This window comes from Pyrus communis, chromosome 7 (assembly GCF_963583255.1).
Source record: "Pyrus communis chromosome 7, drPyrComm1.1, whole genome shotgun sequence".
In the NCBI taxonomy this organism is placed as follows: Eukaryota; Viridiplantae; Streptophyta; class Magnoliopsida; order Rosales; family Rosaceae; genus Pyrus; species Pyrus communis.
The window spans coordinates 11398800-11421809 of record NC_084809.1 but is presented as its reverse complement, the minus strand read 5'-3'; the positions used below and the strand labels follow the sequence as shown (position 1 = coordinate 11421809).

The 23010-nt window shown below is 38.3% G+C and overlaps 5 protein-coding genes across 5 annotated transcripts; 1 reads left to right on the top strand and 4 right to left on the bottom strand.

The window, feature by feature from the left end:
• Positions 1-1052: 1052 nt before the first annotated feature.
• Positions 1053-3154, bottom strand: LOC137739757 (trihelix transcription factor ASIL2-like). The gene has a single exon (XM_068479455.1). The coding sequence runs from the start codon at positions 2485-2487 to the stop codon at positions 1432-1434; it is 1056 nt and encodes a 351-aa protein (XP_068335556.1). The 5' UTR covers positions 2488-3154; the 3' UTR covers positions 1053-1431.
• A 7196-nt stretch (positions 3155-10350) lies between these two features.
• On the bottom strand, positions 10351-13107 carry LOC137740915 (uncharacterized). Its single transcript, XM_068480720.1, has 8 exons — positions 13002-13107; positions 12529-12612; positions 11897-11964; positions 11748-11806; positions 11424-11530; positions 11023-11072; positions 10751-10833; positions 10351-10647 (listed from the first exon to the last, which is right to left on the bottom strand). Exons 2-8 carry the CDS (start codon positions 12584-12586, stop codon positions 10536-10538), a joined length of 537 nt encoding a protein of 178 aa, XP_068336821.1. The 5' UTR covers positions 12587-12612; positions 13002-13107; the 3' UTR covers positions 10351-10535.
• Positions 13108-15207: 2100 nt separating this feature from the next.
• Positions 15208-15853, bottom strand: LOC137740555 (uncharacterized mitochondrial protein AtMg00310-like). The gene is made up of 2 exons (XM_068480398.1): positions 15837-15853; positions 15208-15733 (listed from the first exon to the last, which is right to left on the bottom strand). Exons 1-2 carry the CDS (start codon positions 15851-15853, stop codon positions 15208-15210), a joined length of 543 nt encoding a protein of 180 aa, XP_068336499.1.
• A 1098-nt stretch (positions 15854-16951) lies between these two features.
• Positions 16952-18919, top strand: LOC137739455 (acyl carrier protein 1, chloroplastic-like). Its single transcript, XM_068479026.1, has 4 exons — positions 16952-17053; positions 17257-17370; positions 17698-17817; positions 18487-18919. Exons 1-4 carry the CDS (start codon positions 16952-16954, stop codon positions 18610-18612), a joined length of 462 nt encoding a protein of 153 aa, XP_068335127.1. The 3' UTR covers positions 18613-18919.
• A 145-nt stretch (positions 18920-19064) lies between these two features.
• LOC137739456 (dormancy-associated protein homolog 4-like) lies at positions 19065-20932 on the bottom strand. Its single transcript, XM_068479028.1, has 3 exons — positions 20433-20932; positions 19974-20076; positions 19065-19478 (listed from the first exon to the last, which is right to left on the bottom strand). Exons 1-3 carry the CDS (start codon positions 20674-20676, stop codon positions 19451-19453), a joined length of 375 nt encoding a protein of 124 aa, XP_068335129.1. The 5' UTR covers positions 20677-20932; the 3' UTR covers positions 19065-19450.
• Positions 20933-23010: the final 2078 nt, after the last annotated feature.

The following is a 23010-nucleotide window of genomic DNA, read 5'->3' as shown; positions in this document are numbered from 1 at the left end:
TTTATATGGGTGTCCAAAAAAACATGTAAATTTAATTGAGGTGTCCAAAAATAAAAATTGGGTGTACAAAAAACCACTTTCTGTAAACAATTTGTGGCCCAACTTATTGACTCGATCCATATGGTACACCCAACATAATATGCGCTTGATCACTTTGAATTTTGGCTATGGAGCTCATCAAGTAAACGGTAAACATCTCATACAAACATTCAGTCCTCAACATAAACATCTCATACTTACATTATCAGTTCTCACCACACTAGAATAAGTAATTTACAAAGTAGTTTTTTCTTTTCGGCTCAAGTTTGAGGTATCCTGCACCCTAAATGGTACGATTAATCTCCAAAGGGCCCGAAAAGACAAAAAGAATTCAGTGCACTGCGACAACAGTCAAATAGTACACATCCTTTCAAAGCAGGGAATCATCCGTGTTTTTACCAACATCATCCTTCAAACCCAAGACCGAGAGCATACTGCATACCTGACCTAAAATTCTACCGCATTTCCAATTGACCACTTGCAGTAGTTAATTTATAAAAGAAAACTAATGAAAAGGACTTGAAAACTTTGAGTTTTAACGATAAGGACAAAATAAAGGATAAAGTTAATAGTATCAGAATTGACTTTTTAGTGTGAAAATATGGTTTTTCGTTAAAATGAACAGTACCGTAAATTTTTCGTTAAAACTCCCAATTTATAAACTAGTTAACTAGTATCACATATGCTAAAAAAGCATGTTCCCCCCCCCCCCCCCTCCCCCTCCCCCCATCAAAACGTTTCTGCCCACACTTTAACAAAAGATAAGTTTAAAAGTGTTTTTGGTTCCCATAACGCTTTTTAAAGAAGCTTAGGTGCTCCTTGCGAAAGCACTTCCAACTCTTTTACAAAAAGCACTTAGATTTTTAACAAAAGTTTCAATGTTTTTCTAATAAAAGTGCTTCTAGAAAAAGTGTTTAGGAGCATAAGTGTTTCTTACAGAAGCACAAAATCAGTCCTAGACGAGCCATCATTCATCTCATAAGCAATCTACAACCAGCAATGACAATTCGAGATTCTCACAGTAACGACATTTCATTACAAGTGACCATAAAAATACATGAAGATCATACGCTTGATAAGCAGCAAGCAACAACGCTAAATTTTTCGTTACTCCTTTCGCTAAGGTTGATGCTTACTTCATAATCCGACAATACTTCCAGCAATAATCCGACTCTAAATCCTAATCAACCATTTTACCAATAACCGCTACTCTCTCCTAACACCATGATTTCACAAACTGACTCAACTACTATGTCACAAACCCCACAAGAAACAGATCATACACTCAAATCTACCATTTTTTAATACAAATTTGCCAACATGGGTTGGTTTTTTCACCTTTCCTAGCTGCTACAATCACTGTTGTTGTTGTTGTTGCTGCTACGATGGTTACTAGCATTCCCGACCCCCATTAACCCCACTTTTTCTTCCACTTCCGCTCTTTAGCTGAGAAATCTCCACCTGTGTCTTCATGAAAAACTGCAGCCTCTGCAACTCCAACTCCTTGGCAAACTTCATCCTCTGCTTTTCCATCTCCACCACCTGCTGCAGCTTCGCTGTCTCCGCGTGCTCATAAGCCTCCCCAAACTTCAATATCGCCCGAGTCAACTCCCTCATCGAGCTTCCCCACCCTCCGCCTCCTCCTTCTTTCTCTCTACCCACCGCACAAGGCTTTAATCCACCCCCTACCCCCTTCCCCACACTCGCATTGGCATTGGCAGTCCTCCTCCTCTTCCGCTCGAAAACCTCATTATCAATCGAAAAAGGCGACAGCTCCCGCGACTCATCTGAGTCCCATTCCACCAAATCCTTTTGTCTAATCTTTCCCTCCCGTTTCGCCCTATGCCCCAGACACTGGCTATGTCGAACCCCGACGGGCATTTTCTGGCTATGTCCCGAAAACTCACCACTACCACTTCCACCACCACCAGACCCAGGACCCACCTTAGCACCACCAGAGGGACCAATCAAATGATCGAGCCTCTCATAAAAGGGCCACTTGCTGGGTCCTCCTCCAGCCCCAATCTTCGACTTTTCGAGCTTATACTTCTTCTTCACAGTATCAATCCTATTCTTACACTGTATGTCAGTCTTGGGAATCTTACCGTAGTCCTCCCTGCTACTCACGACGTCTGCCACCTCCTTCCAGTGCTTCTGCTTCAAATTCCCCCTGCTCAGCTCCAAGTACCTCTCCCCCCACGCCTCGATCAGCACCGCCGTCGCCTCCTCGCTCCAGCAATCTTCCCTTCCTCCGCCGCTGCTCCGCCCTTGCTGCTTACCCGACGACGGGAGAGCTAGGGTTAGGGTTTTGTTCTGAGACGGCGTCGGTGCCGGAATCTGCGCCGGCGGCACCGCCACCGTCACCGTAATCCGACCGTTCTGCCTCTGCGACGTCGGAGATCGGCTTCCTCCAGACGCCGGTGACAGGATCTCGTCGTCCTCTTCCATCGATGCAACTGCTATCCCGCGCCGATCTAGATCCAAGACTCGGTGGCAAACCGCGTAGAGGTGCGTCGAATATCACCGATCTGGGAGCTGGGACCGGTTCAGAGGGATTGAGAGTAAGGATTATGGTGGGTGCTACCGTGCGCCGGAGGTCGTACGATATGAGATATCGGCGATGTGAATTTTAGGATTTTGGGGGTTGGAATGCATTTAGTGCGCGAGACGGAAAAAAGGAGAGAGAGAAAGAGAGAGAAGGTGTTTTGGGTTGACCGGCTTTCCGCGTTTACGGAAAACGTTAATTGGGTGTTTTTTTGTTGGGTTGCATTTACTCGGTTGACGGAAAAAACTGAGGGTGGGGGAGAGAGAGGCGTTGGGTGTTTGACGGCGTCCGTCGAGGGGTACAGAAGGTGGGGACACGTGGCGAGGATGGGGGATGGGGCAGTGGGGATGTCGGGATTTGATTGGGTGAGAGGTAGAGTTCCCGTCACCGGCGTCACGGGAGAGCCAGCTTGTTAGGTAGCGTGGGGAACTTGGTACCATTTATCCATACACTGCAATTACCGCCTGCGGTCATTCCCTACCTACCTGAACTCTATCTGGCTCGGATTCCCTGATCTGAATTCCGGTGTTCCGGAATTCCTAATAGAATATTCTTTTGATAAAAGTTAGGGTTATTAGTACATGAACTTTAACATACACAAAGATCAATATTTGTTTGCTTTTTTCGCATAATGAGAATCTTTTCCGGATCATTTTTGTGAGGATCTCGAAGATCATTCAATTGTCATGTGTTTAATTTCTCTCAAGTCATTAATCTTATCTATTTGATTTAGGGAAATGTTATTAGTACTCCAAAAATCTCATTATACACTCCAAACTTTCTATATTAGGAAAGAAAAATGCACTTGTGAGAAGTGTAGAATGAGATTTTTGGAGTGACAATAATAATTCCCTTGATTTAATGATACGATTATATTTGATTAATGTCGTCACGCTATACAAATATAAGAGTTGTACCACATGCATTGAGAGCTATATATGCGTAAACTCGGATTACTCAAACACTGTGAAACAGTAGAGTCAGGATTTTCAAATAAATCGGTCATAATATTAATAAAAAAAGTTTTATTAGGCGATTTCGTCAAGCACCTAGTTAGCACATGTCAAGTCCGGCCAACATATGCCAACATATGTCGACAACTACTATTATATGTTGAGGTTTGATGCAGGATATGGTGGAGTAATGTTGAAGACTGTTAATGCTTGTCAACTAAGGTATTTCATCTAACACATGGTGCATACAATAGAGTCGCACACAAAAAGAGAGAAAAAGAAGACAAATATGGTAGAAAAAAAATAGAAGAACTAGGAGAATGAGAAATACATAAAAAAAAAATAAAATACACATAAGATTTTTTACGTTACTAGTGTAAAGAACAACTAATGACCTGGTTAGAATATCATACTCAAATTTCTCTGTGAGAATGTCTGACTATTCACTTTGTAAGAATATCATACTCAAATTTCTTTACTCTCGTCATGCAACTGAGAATCTAAAGTCATATGGCATGTCTTCTCTTAACATTAACTCGTTTTCGCGTTAGTGAAAAAAGTTCAAATTTCATTAGCATCAAGAGTTGATACGAAGGAATCAAAGGTATCATTTGTCCAAACAATCCACACAAATAACAACCAAAAGATTAGATGACAAGAAAAAGAAAGATGACAAAAAGTATCAATTTGTTGAGGGTAATAAAGTAATTTTAGTTGAGTAGATTAATTGTCAAGCGAGCAAAGCAAAAGGCTGGGCATTCCGGTTGGTTGGGAATTGGAATTGCATTCTTCATAATTTAGTCAGTCACCGCTTAATTGGACGGTAAACCGACACTTGCCAGTGACTGCGGGTGACGCCACGATAAGGGAACGGGCTCATGTAGGTCATAGGTAAGGCTCATTGGGAGCTTGGACGTTGTGAGGCTATCACAGGGTTGCACGGTCAAAGCAGGCTCTCCGAATCCCTTTTTCTTAATCCACTAAATTCGGAGATTCAAACAACTGAAATTTGATTCAACGGTTCCAGACAGAAGTCCACTTTAGAAGTCATAATAACTTTAGTCATTTGATCAAATTTTAATGGTCTGGATCCCCGAATTTGATGGATTATGAGGAAGGGATCCATTTCCCTTGTTTATGGGTTTTTGAAGAACACATAAACCCAGTTCACAGAAGGTGATAATGATAACTTGATTTTGTGGTTTGTTTGATAAATTTATCGCTTTTCAATTTTGCATGTGGTTTAATATCCTAGTATATGGGGTGTTCAATTTTCACTTATGTTCCCCGTGTTTTGAAACTCCACTATCCCCTAAATTATTGTAAGGGTAATGCTAGTGAGACTAAAATATTAACCCAAATTTACAAACCAAATTATATGTCACTCATAACAAATAAGCACCTTAATCAATTCAATTATCAATAACCATATCATTTGATTTAAAATTTTGATTTCTCTAACATTATTCTTATTATAAAGTTTTGAACCCTCCAAAGCTAGAATCAAGTCTCTGTAGAGCATGAGATCTCAGTGCCAAAAGAGCAAAAACCACCATCACTCATTTTCATCCAGCATCGGAAGAAAAATAACAGCTTAGGGTTTATATGCCTTGCCTTGAATGAAAAATTACTAAAAGTGTCCTGCACATCAACGGTTGGAGCACCGAAGTCCACCAAACTACCACATTCATCCCCCTGCATTAGACGTACAATAGTCAGGTAGCTAAAATAATAATCCCACTGGAATGAACCAGGGTCAAATTTGGATCAAATGGATAATTGTGCCACTAAACATTTATGAATTCAAAGTCAGATTATTGACAAATTTCGAGTACAATTCATATCTTTGGTACATCCTTCTAGTCCATATAATTCCATATCAACTTGGAAGCAGTAAGAGTTATGGGTGATCCTAACAGCTCTATGTGCCACAACAATAAATGGGTTTGGGTTGATTCGGACGGGCAAATGATCAACCCAACCTAACCCAATCAATGAACGGGTTGAAATCAGGTTGGGTTCGGGCGGGTTATAACTATAAAAAAAAACCCACTTGTTCGGGCTTAAAGTTGAGTTGGGTTCGAGCAAGTTCGGGTTGGCCTAACCAAAGTTGCACCCCTAATTTACACTAAAAATGATGGGTGGGCTTAGTCTCATAATAGACTAGTAATAATGTGGTTCAAATTCACATTTGGCGAGAATCGAACCTAAGACCTCTCACTTATAAGTAAAGAGGAATACCCTTAGCCGTAGTACTAAGTGGCATTTACACATCTATTTTTACCTTTCACATATATTTATTGGAGAATTAAAAAAGGATAAATTACATTTTACCCCCTCAGGTTTCGGTGCAATTGTAACCTCATACAATATTTTTAAAACATTTCAATTTTATACATTTACTATTATTTTATTTCAATTTCATACAATTGTTACAAAGTCTGTTAAATTAACCGTTAAGTGATAATATGACAAATATAGAGTCTTCATTTGTGCTGACGCGGCTGCCACATTTGTGTCACGTGACTAAACACTTAATTAAAAATTTGGAATATTAAAATAAATAATTAAAGAAAAGTAAAATAAATAAATAAACAAACAAACAAACAAACAAACAAACACAAATCTCCTTCGTCTTCCCCACCTGAGCCTACCCCCTTCTCCCATCCCTCATCACCCACCCCTTTTCCCACATTAATTCTCAAACCCAAAATTTGCAAAAATTACTCACACAATGAAGACTTTCTTCAATTCGCGCATGGGTTAGCAGCGGGTTCAGATAAAGGTGGAACTGAGTTCAGATTTGAGTTCTTAGAGTTGCGGGTCGTGTGACAGCCCGTCATGAATTAATTGTACCATAGGTGTGAAATGATGATAATGCCCTTGGTAGGTATTTGCCATTTTGGTTTGTTGTTTTGTTGTTTTTTGTGGTTGACTCTACAGAACACACATACACACCCATACTATACACTCATGTGACTCTTTCTCTTTTCTTTCTCTCGGATTTTCTTCTATTTCCTTTGCAAGTGTACGGACGAACTTCAAAACCAACCTTTCACGCACTAATCGATGTCTAGAAGGTAAGATTCGAACTCCTTGCAAGCTCCTAAGTTCATCTATACCACTTTTAGAACTTGAAACCCTCGAAAACCCTAGAACCCGAGAACCCGATTTTCATGCACTATTCCTTGCGAAGGTTTCAGTGGATTTTAAGATCTTAGGGAGCTTTAGAATACTCTCACGAAGCTCGGGGAACAAGTTTGAAGGATTTTGGATGTCGGGATAGCAAGTTCTAAGGTTGGCCGGATTTTGCGAAGTTTCTCCGGCGAGATTTCGTGAATTTCAGGGCTTGAAAGTCTTAAGGTTTTGTTCTACTTGTTGTAAGTTTCATTTTGGTACCAATTTCATAGAATTTGGTTAAGAAATGAAGAAGATATGAAGTTTTGAAAATTTTCCAGTTTCCGACAAGAATTCGTGTTGCAGACAGCGGCGGCCTATGAGACTCACCAGAGAAAATAAAGAATATTTTGTCAACTTTGACGGAATATACTAACGATATCAGGTATATTTAACGGTATATTCTATTTTTGGACCGAATCTTCCCTAACACCGTTAGGGTTACCGCACGTGTGCCAGGCATGTGTCCGCGCATGGCCGGTGCGTGGCAGCGCATGGGAGGTCGAAAATTTTTAAAAAAAATATGGGGTTGTTCGTGAGGTTGAGTAGATCACGTTGGTATATCCAAACACCACATTTGAGCATTGTATGAGAAGTTATTACCTAGTTTTGGTTATGTGCTTTAAATTGACGTTTTTATAGTTGTTTCGCATATAGGTGAGACCCATCCTGAGGACGAGCGCAGTCACTCGAGGCAAGGGGGTTACGACCCTTCCACATACCAGTGAGTGGGCTTTTGGTTTTCTGTATATACCTATATACTTGTGGTTTTTCCCAGAAAATGATATGGAATGTTTATATGTTTTAAATGTCATGCATAGCGTTTGCCTATTTATTTATGCATTAGTAGTTGCATATATGTATGTTTAGTGCTGCGGACGCACAGGTAAATGCCAGGTAAGTTTATCGTTTATGATTGTGAATTAGTGGTTATATGAGATGCATAAAGAGCTCATAACATGCACCCCCAGTGTTAGTGCTTCTACCCAGAGTAGGGCACAGTCCTTCACGTGATGTTCACCTCCTACACCACACACTCATCTTGGATGCAAGTTAGGTGCACAGTCCTGTCGTATAGACCACTATAGGTGGTTCCGACTCGTAGGTGACCCGCGATTATTCGCCTAGTCTTCACGTGATCATAGCATTAAAGCGTATTTATTTACACCCAGTCCTGTCGTACAGACCACTTTATGTGGTTCCAACTCGTGTGCAGGTATATTTAGTGAGTTGGGGATTTGAGCTCTAAATTCAGCCGTACAGGTCACGTCAGGTGACTCCGGCTGACATCTTACTTGCATTGATTGACATTACTTGGGTTACTTACAGTTTATGTGGAGACATTTGACATGACATATTTCTGAACATGTTTTCGATATATGTGTATATTCTATTTTTTGGGAAATTATACAGGTTTTACGGCGAGGGGTTAGAACTTTTGATAACGAAATGATTTTGAAAAGCTTTGTTTTTGCCCACTCACACTTTCTGTTTTGCGCCCCTCCAGGTTCTAGTTAGAAGCAGCTTTGGTGGTCACGAGGACTTGATGGTGGTTCTGACAGAACATCACAAATGTAGGATCACCTTTGGGTGTTATGTAATTAGTATTCGTTTTTCTGGACTGCACTTAGGCTTTCTGTGCTCTGATTATGTTTATTCCACTTAGTCTCACACTAGTGAGTTACTTTAACTAGTTTATCTAGTAGTTTGGTTTTTATTTATTCATACTTTTATTATTTATCTTTTGCTTCCGCATTGTGCACATGGCTACATCACCCTCACGTGACGGCCATCACATCTTGATTTCGGTTGGGGTGTGTCAGGTCGGGCGGGTCCAAATCAAGTAATGACGACATCAAGGTTCTATCGTGATGTCGGTGCAAAACTTCTGCGCTCTATCTCCATCAAATTTTGAAGGCAGCCAAGAGTTCTATGCACAATGGTGCTCTCGTCGGAGTCCTGATTCGTTCGACTGGTGCACATTCATTCGTTGGGGTATCGTTGGGGTCCCGGTTCTTGTCGACAAGGGTGTCCAAGAGGAATTTGAATTCTGGGTTAGATAGAGGTGACGAATTAATGGGGGAAGGGGGTGGGCTCGGGTGGGGAACACAAAGGTAAATTTGGAATTTTGGGTTAGATGGAGGTGTAGAATTCATGGGGGAAAGGGTGGGTGAGGGGGCATGGGAGAAGGGGGTGGGTGAGGGTGGGGAAGAAGAAGGGGATTTTTGGGTTTTTATTTTTATTTTTTATTTTTTTTAATAATTTTTTTTAATTAATTATTTTAATATTCTAAATTTTTTATTAAGTGTTTAGCCACCTAACACAAATATGGCAGTCACGTCAGCACAAATGAGAACTATATATTTGCTATGTCATCACTTAACAGTTAATTTAACAGATTTTGTAACGGTTGTAAAAAATTGAAATAAAATAATAATAAATGTATGGAATTAAAATGTTTCAAAAATATTATATGAGGTTGTAATTTCATTTCATTGAAATTTGAGGGGATAAAATGTAATTTACCAATTAAAAAAGTTTGGCTTTAAATCATCCGTCAAGGGCAGGCTGGAATTGAGGTTTTTCTATTTAGCGCGCTGGGCTTGTTTTCTAGCATGTTGGGCTTATGTGATGTGCCCTGTAGGGTGTAATTTTAGTCCTTATTATTAATAAATTGTTTATTTTATTAGTATTTTTTATTTTTTGAACAAACAATAATTTATGCACTAAAAGGGTGAGAGACTGCGCTAAGTTTTATGTGGTTTAAATTCGGCGAGAATCGAACCTAAGAGCTCTCACTTGTTTATTAGGTATTTTTTATTAACTTTTTTTTTAATCTTAAGGCCTTTTCATTAAAACCTTCTTAAAAATAGAAACTAAAAATTTCGAGTGCATGAATATATGCCTTGAATTACTTGAGCTGCAAATTATCTTTTACTTTTAAGTGCTTTTAATCTAACTTTAATATGATAGCATGGACTTTAATTATGTTTGCCTGAGTAGGGTGACCACCGATGTTGGCTTTAAAACTCGAAAGTCGACAGCAATAAGGTAGCTCACAATTAGCGTGATTTGCTATTGAGTTAGAAACTCCTAGACTTTGATTCCTGAAGCAAAATGGCTTACCTACGATGGGATAAATTCTTTGGTCCCGTAAACCGCGTGGATTGTCCGGCAAAACACACTTGGTGGAAGTAAACGTGGAGAGGGTCTTTGGAACGACACCTGGATTTGGTATGGTGTAAGGGAAGTGTTTTATGTCTAGGTTCAGACGGATACGTGGTCTGGTTGTCGGATCTCATAATTTCTCCCAAATGTGGGGGTTGGTGGTGCCGGAATGCAGGGGCCGGAATGTACCAATTCCCATATTGTCTCACACATGACGAGATATAGAATATGACTTTACATAGCGTGCAAGAAAGAAAGATGACTTACTGAGCTTGAGCCTTGATGACTATATCCTCTTTTGTCTGAGGACTTCAATGTAACCCAGTCTTCTTGACGGGGGTGAAGTGATTTTCGTACTAACATTTTTCTCCTCATGCTTTTCGTTTAGGATTGAATAACTCAAATAGAATTCAAGAACAAAAACGAGGTGAGTAGTGCAAAAAAAAAAAAAAAAAACGGAAATGTGAAAGTCAATACCCATAAGATATTCAACCAAATTCCTGGCACAACCAAATTTCATCAAGTTGCTTCTTTAATTAGTTTTTGAAGCGTAAAACTAGCAATATAGGACGTGCTACAAGAATGGCATAGCTCCATTTGCTTCCTCAGCAAAAATTGTCCTACTGTCTCCTTTCTATCAAAAGAATTCTATTCTATGTGGCCTTGGCATGCCTATCAACAGCAAAGTTGCGCGTTGCACTCGGCAGTTCAAGGCATATTCCGTCAAGTTCTGGTTTTGCAACCATTTGACAACCCAGACGAGACCTGCAAATGAATATCAACTTATATAGAATTCAGAATTCATATTTCAGCTACTACTTTGACATAATATTCCCTGCAGATTAATTCCAAGATATAGGGGACTTACGTCTCTGTGAGCCCGAAAGCAAGATCCAGCATGTCATTTTCCTCATCAGTTGGATCTTCGAGTTTATTGTAGTACTCCATATCCTAACCAAGAGTTCCAGAAGTTAGCTCAGATGAAAATTTTAGTGTGAGGAATGGAAGTTTTCAAGGCAACTTTCACCGGATACTAACGAAACAGAAATCAGTTCATTTTGCATGTCTCCTTGTATCCAGTGAATATTGCCTTCCTATTATGATTCTTCACCTGCTAACATCAGGTTTCAAAGTACATACTCTCACAATCACATGACATGTCGAACAAGCACACGATCCTTCACATGCTCCTAAGATCACATTAAAACCAACTTGTTAGAGATAGACAAAAGAGATAGCCACACTGTTCCATAGTTGATCAACTGGATTCAATCCAGCCAAGCCTTGGTTTTAATCACATAAGTTCAATTTCCAAGTTCATCTTACCCATTCAATTCTAACAAGCACTTTAATAGTCTCATAATAAAACAATCTTGAAGGGCAAGCTCACTCATCAACACCACTAAAGCAAAATTGCAAGGAGTTACCGGGCCTATATTCTACATAGAGCTCAGAAAAGTTTTTAATAAAAGTTAGGATCCTACTAAAACATGAGGAAACAAAGTGGAATGCACAAAACATCAAATGACATGCTAGAGAACCTTCAAGTTCTATGTCATTTTCATGAGCAGCTTCTAGCATGGACATTCCAACAGGAACCTTAATATGCTTCTCCATCTCATCCTTGTCAACAAACGTGACGGAAATTCTGCAGATTTAAACAGAAGGTTAAAGAAATCTACAAAAAGATGCAAGCGTTCCAATAACACAGATATTTAGTTGCAGGATAGGATGAGAGCTCATCTTTAATGAAATAAGCCAAATACGGGAATTCTCTCCAAATTGTTCGCTGATGATTGAACCAATATGTAAAGAGTTGTTGCTACAAGTTCAATTTTTATGTGAAAAAAAAAAAAGCAACTTACTCTTCTACTTTTTTATCCCCCTCCTCATGAGCGGTTGTCGTAGAGAAAGTTTGATGCTTCTGAAAAAATAGAGTGAGATTTTGACGGGTTAGTCCAAAAATTGAAAATGAAACAAAGGCCCATTGAAGAAAGTTCATTAGGAAGCTAACCGGAGTATGGAAAATATCACTGTAAAGTCCACCGAAGTTTCCTGTCTTTGGTGAAGGCTTCAATGGACCTGGCAAATTCATATCAGTTAGTTCTGAATTGTTTTTAAAGATACCAAACTACAATTTAAAATCACAAGAGAACCTCCGCTACCTTACTGGAATCATAAGAGAACCTCCGCTTAAGCAGTAAACTAATTATACAGTTGTAACTTAGTTGATTTAAAAAGACACCAATAAACTAAAACTATATGTTATCATGTATAAAACTTGAAACATTGAACAACCCATCATTCATCCCAACGATCCAACATAGCAGACATCAGTCTCCTGTCACACATATCTAGCTACATGTCAAACAAGATCATTCCTTGTGCAGCATTACCTTAGCATTTACCACAACGATTTCACTCCCACCACATTAGGGCATTACATATTATATATTAAGAGCAGTTTGGATATTTGGTAATAAACAACAGTTCAATAAAAGTTTCAATGTCAATGTAATTAACACGATATTAAGCTGAGAAATGAGCATGGAAGAAGTTAATGTTGAATTTTAATAAGGGGCTGAGACTATTGGAAAAGCAGAATAAAGATAGACCAAAAATGAAAAAAATTCACAGAACAAAAACCTTTTGTTACATGGTTGATCATCTGAGTTCTGACCGCGGATAGTCTAGAAACAAGCATGGTCGGCAGGAATCTCCCAGAAGCACCTGGGAAACATGAACAAATGAAGTATTACAACATGAACCACAACGAATAAAAACCGAAACAGTTTCGTACGTCTTTCATACAAAGTAACTCTGAAAAGTAGAGAACTTGGTTTGGTTTATGTCATTGGAAGAAAAAAAGAATTTAGTACGAATTTGGAGGAAATTCGGTATCAAGATTGAGAAGGAGACTTAAGCGGCATTAACACAAACAGATGGTTAGCGCCCGAAAGGAGAATGTGAAACCATATATATATACACACACACACATATACGAAACGTAAATTTTAGAAAGTCTCGAGACAGAATCAACCATAACTGCATGAATCATTCAAACACAAAGCTTATTCATTTTTGGAAAGAAACGGAAGCATGGTGCATGGACGACGGACCTCCGTGATCTTTTTGTCAGCGGCAGAAGTCGAGCGTCTGTGGGGCACAAGAAAGTCACCAAAGCAGATGTATGTCGTTATCGAACCCAAGACACCTCGCTATTAGCTGAGATTTTACAATTTTGGTCTTTCGAGATTTTTATTTTTATTGCAAATTATATTTTATGCTACTTTAAATAAAAGAAAACTAATGAAAACGATTTGAAAACTTTGAGTTTTAACGACAAGAAAAAAAAATAAATGGTAAAGTGAATAGTATCATGATTGACTTTTTAGTGTAAAAATATGATTTTTCGTTAAAGTGAACAGTACCGAGATCTTTTCGTTAAAGTTCTCTTAAATAAATAGCAGGGATAATGCTTTGTAGTGGTGTTTTTTTTTTTTTTCTTTTCTTTTTCCTGAAAAGGGGGAACAATTGATGGTAAGCAACATTTATCCATTCATTTCTGGTCCGAAGAGGCTATGAGAAATTTCACCCTGTGGCCACAGTAAAGCAGACTCATCAGCTCGGAGCATTGAACCCAAGACCTCCCATATTTTTTTTGTTTATTGGAGAGCTGTAATCCGTACATTTACCACTAAGCCACTTAAATTAGAGGTGGACATAGTTTGGTCTGATACAGTTTAGACCTCAAACCGCTACTAAACTAGTACATCACTATTTGATTTGACCTGGTTTTTTTTTTTTTTTTTTTTTTTTTTTTGAACTAAAACCGGGATTAACCAGGGCACAACGGCCAGCAAGAACAACGAAAGCCGACAAAGGCTGACAAAGAGAAAGAACAAGTAGCGACAACACGGGATTACAAACAGACGCAACCACAAATGGCAGAAGTGTCATCTCACAAAACAAGACAAAAGCTACACAGCCAGGAGGCAAGGAAGACCATCCTTGTTCAGAATTCTCACAAAAGAAGATGGGGGTCTTTCGACCCAAGCCAAGTCATGCATCTCCGGTTGAAGTTTGAAGCAATGAAGTCCGCCCCAACATTTGCTGATCTTGAAGCCCAAGACCAGGAGCAGGATTGGAAAGTTTTCCCCACCACATGAATTATACTAAGGATTGGAAAGATTTCCTAAGCACAGCTCATCGAACAATCTTTCAAACATGTGATGACATTCTTCAAATTCGACTCAATCACCACTTGAGCAAGATTCAACTCTTTTGCCAAGCAGCACTCGTACAAAATTGCCAAGGATTCGGCAACAGTCACATCAGAAGCCAAAACCATCGCCCTTTTTATTGCTATACGCCTGGAACCAAAGTCCTGCACAAACAAACCCACCCAAGCCACAGATGAACCAATCTTCCAGCTCACATCTACATTGATCTTTGTCATAGGATTGGGAGAAGGAGACCACGGGGTCATCCTATCAGGTATGGAAGGGCTCGGAAGGCTGCCTTTTCCATCCACCAATGTAGTAGCAGAAAATGCTTCCCACGCACAAGTCAAAGCATGTATGGTTTGAGAAGGGGTGGGATCCCTACATTTAAACACAACATCATATTTAGCCTTCCAAATAAACCAACAAGAGAAGGCCACCAATGATAGAAACCGGGTTTTACACTCCTTCAAACCCAAGTTCAGCTTGAAGAGGGAAAACAGCCATAAATCCAAGATTGTAACAGATTCTCGGTCTATGCGAAGACTGAGAGGCCCACCAAACCAAATCAGCTAAACCCATGGGCAGAGAAGAAGAAGATGTTTGACCGTAGTGAGAGGAAACAACACATCTCCTCCTAAACAAATAAGTTTTTGTTGCAATAGCCCCCTTTAAACATCTCCAAACAAAATTCTTAATTTTGGGGGAAACCTTTAAACTCCACAGTCCATTCCACACCACATTCTCAACAGTACGAGAGGAGGATGGATGACCAAACCGCCCCTTTGGGGATGGCCTATAAACCCATGTGTACCCAGATTTTACTGAATATATGCCATTTTTTGCTGCGAGCCAAATAAGCCGATTCGGGGCTTATGAGTCCTTTACCTGAAGCATGGCAATGACATTCCCCTTAACCGCAGAGACGATATCTATGATGTCATCTAACCTCCACAACCTTGAAACCAGATCAATAATCTTGGCCACCACCTGCGATCTATCCACCTCCGCCTCCCCCATAGGGTTTGGATATCAATTCATCACACTCGAGACCTAATTATCATCCCAAATCCTAATTGAGTTTCCACTCATAACCTGTCATCTAGTCCCCCGGATAATAAGGTCCCTTCTTTCCAGCAAGCTTGACTATGCCCATGACGCCCGCCCCCCTCTGCTTAGAATTAAGGACTGAGTCATGAGGGAAATACCAGTCCTTCAACACTCTTGCCCATAAAGAATTCAGTTCAGGTATTAGACGCCAACACTGCTTGGCGAGAAATCCAGTGTTAAAGTCCATCAGGTTTTGAAAACGCATCCCACCATCACCTTTGGCACAACCCATTTCTTCCCAATTCACCCAATGAATGCCCCTCTCTTTATTTCTATTCCCCCACCAAAACTTCGCAAGGATAATGTCAATCTCTCTACAAGGACGAGTTGGTAGCCGGAAAACATTCATCGAATATGTTGGAACCGCCCGAGCAACCGCCTTGATAAGCACTTTGCGGCCAGCCTGAGAAAGAAATTGTTGCTCCACCCCATTACTTTTGCTAAAACCCTCTCCTTTATGTATGCAAGAGCATCGCGCTTTGACCGACCCTAGATCGTAGAAATGCCCAAATATACCCCTGGATCATCAACCTGTGGCATATCAAGAATATCACACAAAGCATGAGTAAGTATTGCAGGAGTATTTGCATTAAAATAAACAGTAGACTTTTGCAAGCTGACTTGATACCTAGAGGCATGTCAGTAAGCCCTTAGCAGGTTCGAAATATTCCGATAGTTGTTCGGAGTATCATTTAGGAACACAAGTGTGTCATCGGCAAATAACAAATGGGTAAGCTTAGGCCTGTTCATACTCATTTGAATGCCATCCAGGAACCCAAGATCAGCAGCCCTCTTAATCATCCGAGAAATCACCTTAGGTTATAAACTTAACTATGAGTGTAACATAATCAAACGAATTCATAGTTATCGAACCATGCTCATCCTTTTAGTTAAGACTTCTACTCTTCTTATACCAAGTCAATAAGGCTTCGTTTGGATTATAGAATGAATTGGAGTGGATAACTGTAAATTAAAGGTATCGTGAGAGGAGAAATGAAATAATTATGTCCAACTAGGATTACTCAGGAATAAAACTTATCTATTTCAATCCTCTCCAAAATGATAGGATTACAAGGGATGAGTTTTCTTCATGCCTAGTCCTCTTCTAATTCCCTCCAAATGAAATATCGTTCACTTCTACACTTCAATAAGTTATTCATTCTAATCCAACATACCAAACCAGCCTAAACTATCAAATTATGTTCGTCTCTTGCCCAAAACATAAACCCAATTAGTTTAGAATCAAAAGTTGATGCAAAGGCAGATTGAATATGAATTATAACATGGGTAGAGCTATATACACATCCCTTTTTACCTTCTACATATTCATCTCAATTTTTGATCGTTGGATCGAATGAATTGAAGAAGATCAAATGATAGAAATTAACAAAAGGTGTGTGGGAGGTAAAAATAGGTGTGTGGATAGCACAACCCTTGTAACAAAGTTTAGCTTAAGCTTATATGCTGTCTTTGACGAAGGGCTCTACTGAGTCCACCTAAAGCCAGCTTTACAAGCACAAGAGACACAGTTTATGGTATTATCCGCCAATTACATGGTCATTACCATATGATTTATTGTAATTATCGACAAAACCCCTAGACATTTTTCATGTATCTCTGCATTATATATGAAGCAAATTACAAAACCTATATGCCTATACGCATTGTAAGAACAAGCTGTTATCGTTATTATTCTTCTTGTTTTACATAATTATTCAAGCTTCCAACTCTTGATCATGGCTTCTTTTGGTTCAATTTCGCCAATCTCTGTTGCCACTCTACCTTACACCGCCAAGGGCAGAAGCACAACTTGCCAACTCAATGGATTCTCTAGAATTGTAAGTGCCACGAATTTTGCAAGAATCATAGATTATTGGGTACAGTCTGTCGTATGTCACACTATGTGGGAAACTCACATGCGTGGATCTGTTCATTGTGAGCAGTTGCGACAAGCCGCGCATTCCACAGTTTATGAGTGAGAATAGATAATAGAGAGACCGGATTTTTCACTAATTGTATGATTTGATTATTTTCAATGCAGGAAGGGCCAGTGGTTAAGGGGCTAAGACTTGTACCAAAGATCGCGATCACTAAGGCAGCAGGAAGATCATTTGCACTCCCTAGTTGCACTAAGACTACAATCTCATGCGCCATTGTAAATATATTTACATATATTTCTGCAAATATCTATTTTAACTTGACTATCTATAGTAATTTTACACTTGCTTTCTCTTGCATCTTTTTTTTTCTCATTTTTTTTTTTTTTTTTTGGTAATTTCTCATGTGATAACTTCCATTAACACATGAATCAGAGTTATTAGTTATAAGCTCTACCGAATGCCATCAGAAATGTATGTAGCTACTTGAAACATTTTTTGCGGTACACTTTATCCGTGCTTATTCTATGTATGTTCTTTTAATCATATCTCTAATCGGTGCTTAACTAGAATAAGCACTTATCTAGTTTGATTACCTTGTGCAGGCTCAACCAGAGACCCTGCTGACTGTGCAAAGCACAATTGCCAAGCAACTTTCCATTGATGAAAGCACTGTGCTTCCCGAAACAAAATTTGTCGATTTGGGGGCGGATTCTCTCGACACAGTATGATGCTCGATCTTCATGCTTTCTCTAATTACTCTATAGTTTTCTTTTTCTTTTTCTTTAGCTTTAATTGGTGATGAGTGATGTTTTGGCAGTTTTGCATAATATATCATAACATGTTAAATCGATTAGCTATGACTTGTAAAAAAGTACTAATAATTGTAGTGTTCTTCATATAATTTCCACACAAAATATAAGTAATTTGTTTCAGTCCGCTATATCGTAACATTCAAAAAAAATTGTACCACTTAATTATGAATTATGACTTTTATCATGTAACTTATCGTTAATCCTATATATATAATGAGTAAAAATGAGGCCCTTGGGGTTAGGATTAGCCAAGTGGTGAGATTGTGAGAGAAAATGATCGAAATTGAGTTAATTAAGAATAATATAATTTATTGATTCGAACGCTTCTAATGTAACCAAGTCTTATGCTCATTAAGTCATATAACTAATTCAGAGATAATTAGGTATTGACTTAAGTTGGAACCCTCTCTAATTGATGGTATAGTGAATAGATTAATCACCCATTAATTTGACGTCAAAGACCAAATATTCATATGCTTGATTAATGTCACCGATCTGTTCAATATTTTACTTTTTGTTCAATTATTTATTTCACTCTCTGCACATAAATATCTGATCAATGGAAAGAAAATGAAACAGGTTGAAATCCTGATGGCTTTGGAGGAGAAGTTCGGTGTGTCCGTCGGAGAAGGAGGAGCTGAGAACATCGCAACCGTTCAAGACGCTGCTGATCTGATTGAGAAAGTGAAATCTGGTTCAACCTAGGGACCTCCAGAGTTGATATAAAGAAAAACCAAAACCTTGTTTCTCAGTCAAGTTTTGTTTCTTTTTTCCCCCTTCATTTTCCATTTGGATTAAGTTAAACTCGAATGGGGTATAGGGTTCGAACAGCAACACTCTTGAATATTCAAGATGTCAATTTTCATAACTATTGTGTGTAATCCACATAAGAAGTTTTTACTCAAAGCCAGAATATTTAATCCTGAATGTTTGAATATTATGTTTGGTTTACAATATTATACAATAAACACAGCAGGAAAAACATTGCACTTTGAAAATAGCTAATTATTAATCCCACACTTCTATATGCATGATGCGTTCCCACACTTTTATATGTATGTTGCGTTAAATTGTATGGGTTCATTTGATAACCATTTGTTCTTTATTTTTTTTGCTGGAAATATGAGGAAACTAACTACCATGCTAACAAACAATGATGAAAATCAAAATTTAAGAGTAAACCTTAAGTTAATTATTAAGCTCCAAATTTAGGAGTTTCATGAAGGGGAGGATTCAATACACAAATCCATATGTACAAAGATCAGATAAAAATACAAAACAAAACTTGAAGATCACATGAAAACATGAAAATATATAGGTGAAATAGCAAACCCTACTTCAACTCCTCCATAATCTCCAAGGAGCATCGGTTCCTCTGCTGTTCCTCGTCAGTTGAACCATCTTATTATATGTAGTTCGTACTTAGATAATTACATCTATACACTTGTATATGCATCAAGTTCCCATAAAGGTAAGGTTCTCTATGTACAATGGTGTGGAGCCGCCGGCCGATACTTTAGCAAAATCTTCTTCACTTCCTCTCTCAACGATCCAAAGCAGTAATTACCATCCTGTAATACACATAAATAAGAAATAATAAGGGGGGTTAAAGTATAACTAGTATTTGTTAAACAATCTTCTCCTCGGATATTAATGCATCGATTATCTACAAAAGAACCTTGGTATTTTGTGAGACCTATATAAGGAAGACTGTCAAGTCTACACGTTATATTATCAGACTCAATCTACATGTATTTTGAATGCATGATGACGTTTGACAGTCTGACAATATAACATATCAGATTATTTAACTACCCTATGCATATCTAGCCCAAGGGTAAGAGTACCAAATTCTTTTCCTAGATGGTCCCAAATTCCTAATCTTGTCTTCAATTGGCATTGACTTGATCAGTTCTTAATCTAGTGAGAATTATCTAAACCAAATGATATATGCATGCTTCTTCAAGTTGACTCTGATATCTACTGGGGGTTAGCTAGAGAAGCAAGGATATATATATGCATGCTTCTTTTGATTCACTATCATTCTAAACATAGCTACCACTTACCAATCGTAACCAGTCGGACTTCTAGGTTCGGCGCGTGTCAAAGCATCAGCAGACGATTTCCTCCTTGTTAATTTCTTGAAATTCCTTGCACCTGGTGTTCCAGCTGCACATAAAATCAAAAGAATACATAGACATAAACAAAATTAAACATATAAATATCTCAAAAAAAAGAGAGTTATACATTTAAGAATATGATATCTATATCCAAGCAAGTTGGTCGCAACAGGAGTGTAGTATATTTACACTCGTTGTATCCAACAATTTTTCCATGCTAGACAAATATATCGATATTTCCACAAATTTGCATATCGATATCTATCGATACGATATTTTAAACATTAGAATTACTAGTAGCACACCAACTAATTCTGTTATGTCTTTTAAGGCATATCAAATTTATCACGGTGTCAATTCATGTTATTTGTAGTTAATTTAGAGACTATAAAATAGATAACTTACGGGTTCTTGGAGTTCCTGGTGTGGTTGGGGACTCTGAGGGGGAGCCGGAATCAGGTGAAAGGTTTCCAAGCGTGGACGAACTAGTCCTAAGAATAGTAATGCTCCGAGTGACCGGAACCTCATTCGCAGCCATTGGTGAAGAGGAAGGGATAGACATGGAGTTGTACTTTCGGAGCTTACCAAGGCCGGATTCAGGTGCCGGTCCGGCGAGTGTTTCATCCCAAAGCTTGTGAAGAAAACCCATGATGACTTATTTTTTTATTTATTCTAAAACTAATTGTCTCTCTGTAACAACCGACGAAGCTGGCCGTGTGATGTACCAATGAACGTTGTTAGTGTAGGTTCGTGACCCAAGCTATACGACTGTTACAAAGAGATTGGGAAAACAAAGCAAATGAGAGAGAAGATGTGAAAATTAATACGTAGAAAGGAAGGTCTTTCTATGAACACAAGGTGTTTCAGGGTTCTTATAAGAAGACAAAGGCTTTGAGACTTGAGAGAGAGAGAGAGTCGGAGTTGAGGTGGTGATGGCTTAAGCTAAATTCAGTAAAAGAGCAACCGGCTAGAATTGAGGTGGTGGTGGCTTAAGCTAAATTCAGTAAAAGCAACCGGCTAAAATGGCTTCATTACTTTGGAGCCATCCAATTTGCTTCTGTTTTTTTTAGAACTTATTTGAGTAACTACTATATTGTTTGGGGTTAAGGGGGCAATACATGTAAGGATATCCAGTAATTTTGAGTGGTGCTATTTTCACCTCATCTCACTCTCACAGTCTCACTCACCTGTTTTTTCTCGTTCTTTCAATGTCTTTATTGTAAGGATAATTTCCTTACTCACTAACTCACTACTTAACTCTTATCTATTTTTAATTATATTTACATATATTTGTTAATTTTGTCTTACAATAGCCAAACAGGATTCACTTCGATCTAGACTTACACCGCTCCATCCAATACTTGTTCTTCCATTTACAATAAGAGGTATTTGTTGATTTATCCCGTGAACTTGTATGCAGCTATCAATTTTTCTCTTGAACTTTAATTTTAGTCAATTACCCCCTTGAACTTTTTCAATTAGCAAATTTCTCCCTTGAACTTGAAGTTTAGCCGATTACCTCCTTGAACTTTTATAATAGTTAATTCCCAATGGCGTTAGATTTTAACAAACTTTCATTCAATTTTTGATCCTTTATACCCATATACAGTTGTTATGTGTTGTTTTCGTGATCAAAATGGATGGAAAATTGAATGAAAATCTAACACCAAAAAGGAATTTGGCTATTTATAAAAGTTCAAGGGGGTAATCGGGTAAAATTATAATTCAATGAGAAATTAGCTAATTATAAAAGTTTAAATGAGTAATCGGCTAAAATTAATGTTCAGAGGGAAATTGGGAGTTCCACACAAGTTCAGATAGTAAATAAACAAATATGCCTTGTAATAATGTATCTTAATCATACAAATGTATAATATATGCCTTTTATTTGCTTTATTATTATCTAAAGATTTACAAAAAATATAAAAATAAAACATTCAATAAAAATAATTTAATCATATTCATATGAATCAAACAAATGAACAGATTTTTTATTTTTTATAATAAAAGTAGCATTCTCAAAACAATGAAAAGTAAGCTTAAAAAAAATGAAGACAATATAGTTAACCCACGTAGAATGAGAAAGATGACAAACTCATGCAGCGAGCCAAATTCTGGGAAGCCAAGCAGAATCAAGCCACGGATAGAAAAGATTGGAGATCGTAATACTGGAAACAGGATGACTAGGTCAAGTGGTTCGACAAGTGTCCCATCCTTTTTAAAGATAGCTTTTACACGTCACTGGATAAGCTTGAAGACGATCCAGATCCACCAAACACTGAAATGTTAAGGTGTTCTGTGGGTCCACCCTGTGTCACGTTACAAGGATGGTACATCGCCCTCCCTGAGCTCCTGCAAGCTTAAAGACAACAATCTAGGTCACGTTAAACCCTAAATCAAATTTCCCAGAAAAGAGACCCTGAATTCTGTCTACGATTGGATTAGACTCAACAACTCATTAGATTCAAAATATATTAAGTAACAAAAGATAATTATATTCCCTCGCACTCAAGTTCAAAACTTCTTCAGCATAATTTAAAATTAATTTAGTGTATGGTACCCCACCTACATAAAAAAGAAGAGTGTATAATATTAATGGAAGGGTCATGTTTAATAATTGTGTTTATTGTCTTTTAGGTAAGAAATTAAGAATAATGTTTCTTTTTAACTTGTAGAACTGAGGACATATTAGACTCGTATTGAAACATTTTGAAGTAAAAAAGACTACAGTGGTGGAAATGAGTTATGTTATTGCATCTCGGCATGAGTTTGAGCCTCATCGGCTTTCTAATCTAACATTTAACCACTAAGCTATTGTCTTTTCCCAAAAAAAAAAAAAAAAAAAAAAAAAAAAAAAAGGGTTTAAACCACTGAAAAACAAGCCAATTACAACTCTAGCTAAATATCAAGCACTCATAATATGCATCTGCCTCCAAATCTTCGACCAACCAACTCTAACAGGACAGTGCTCCAATGTAAAACC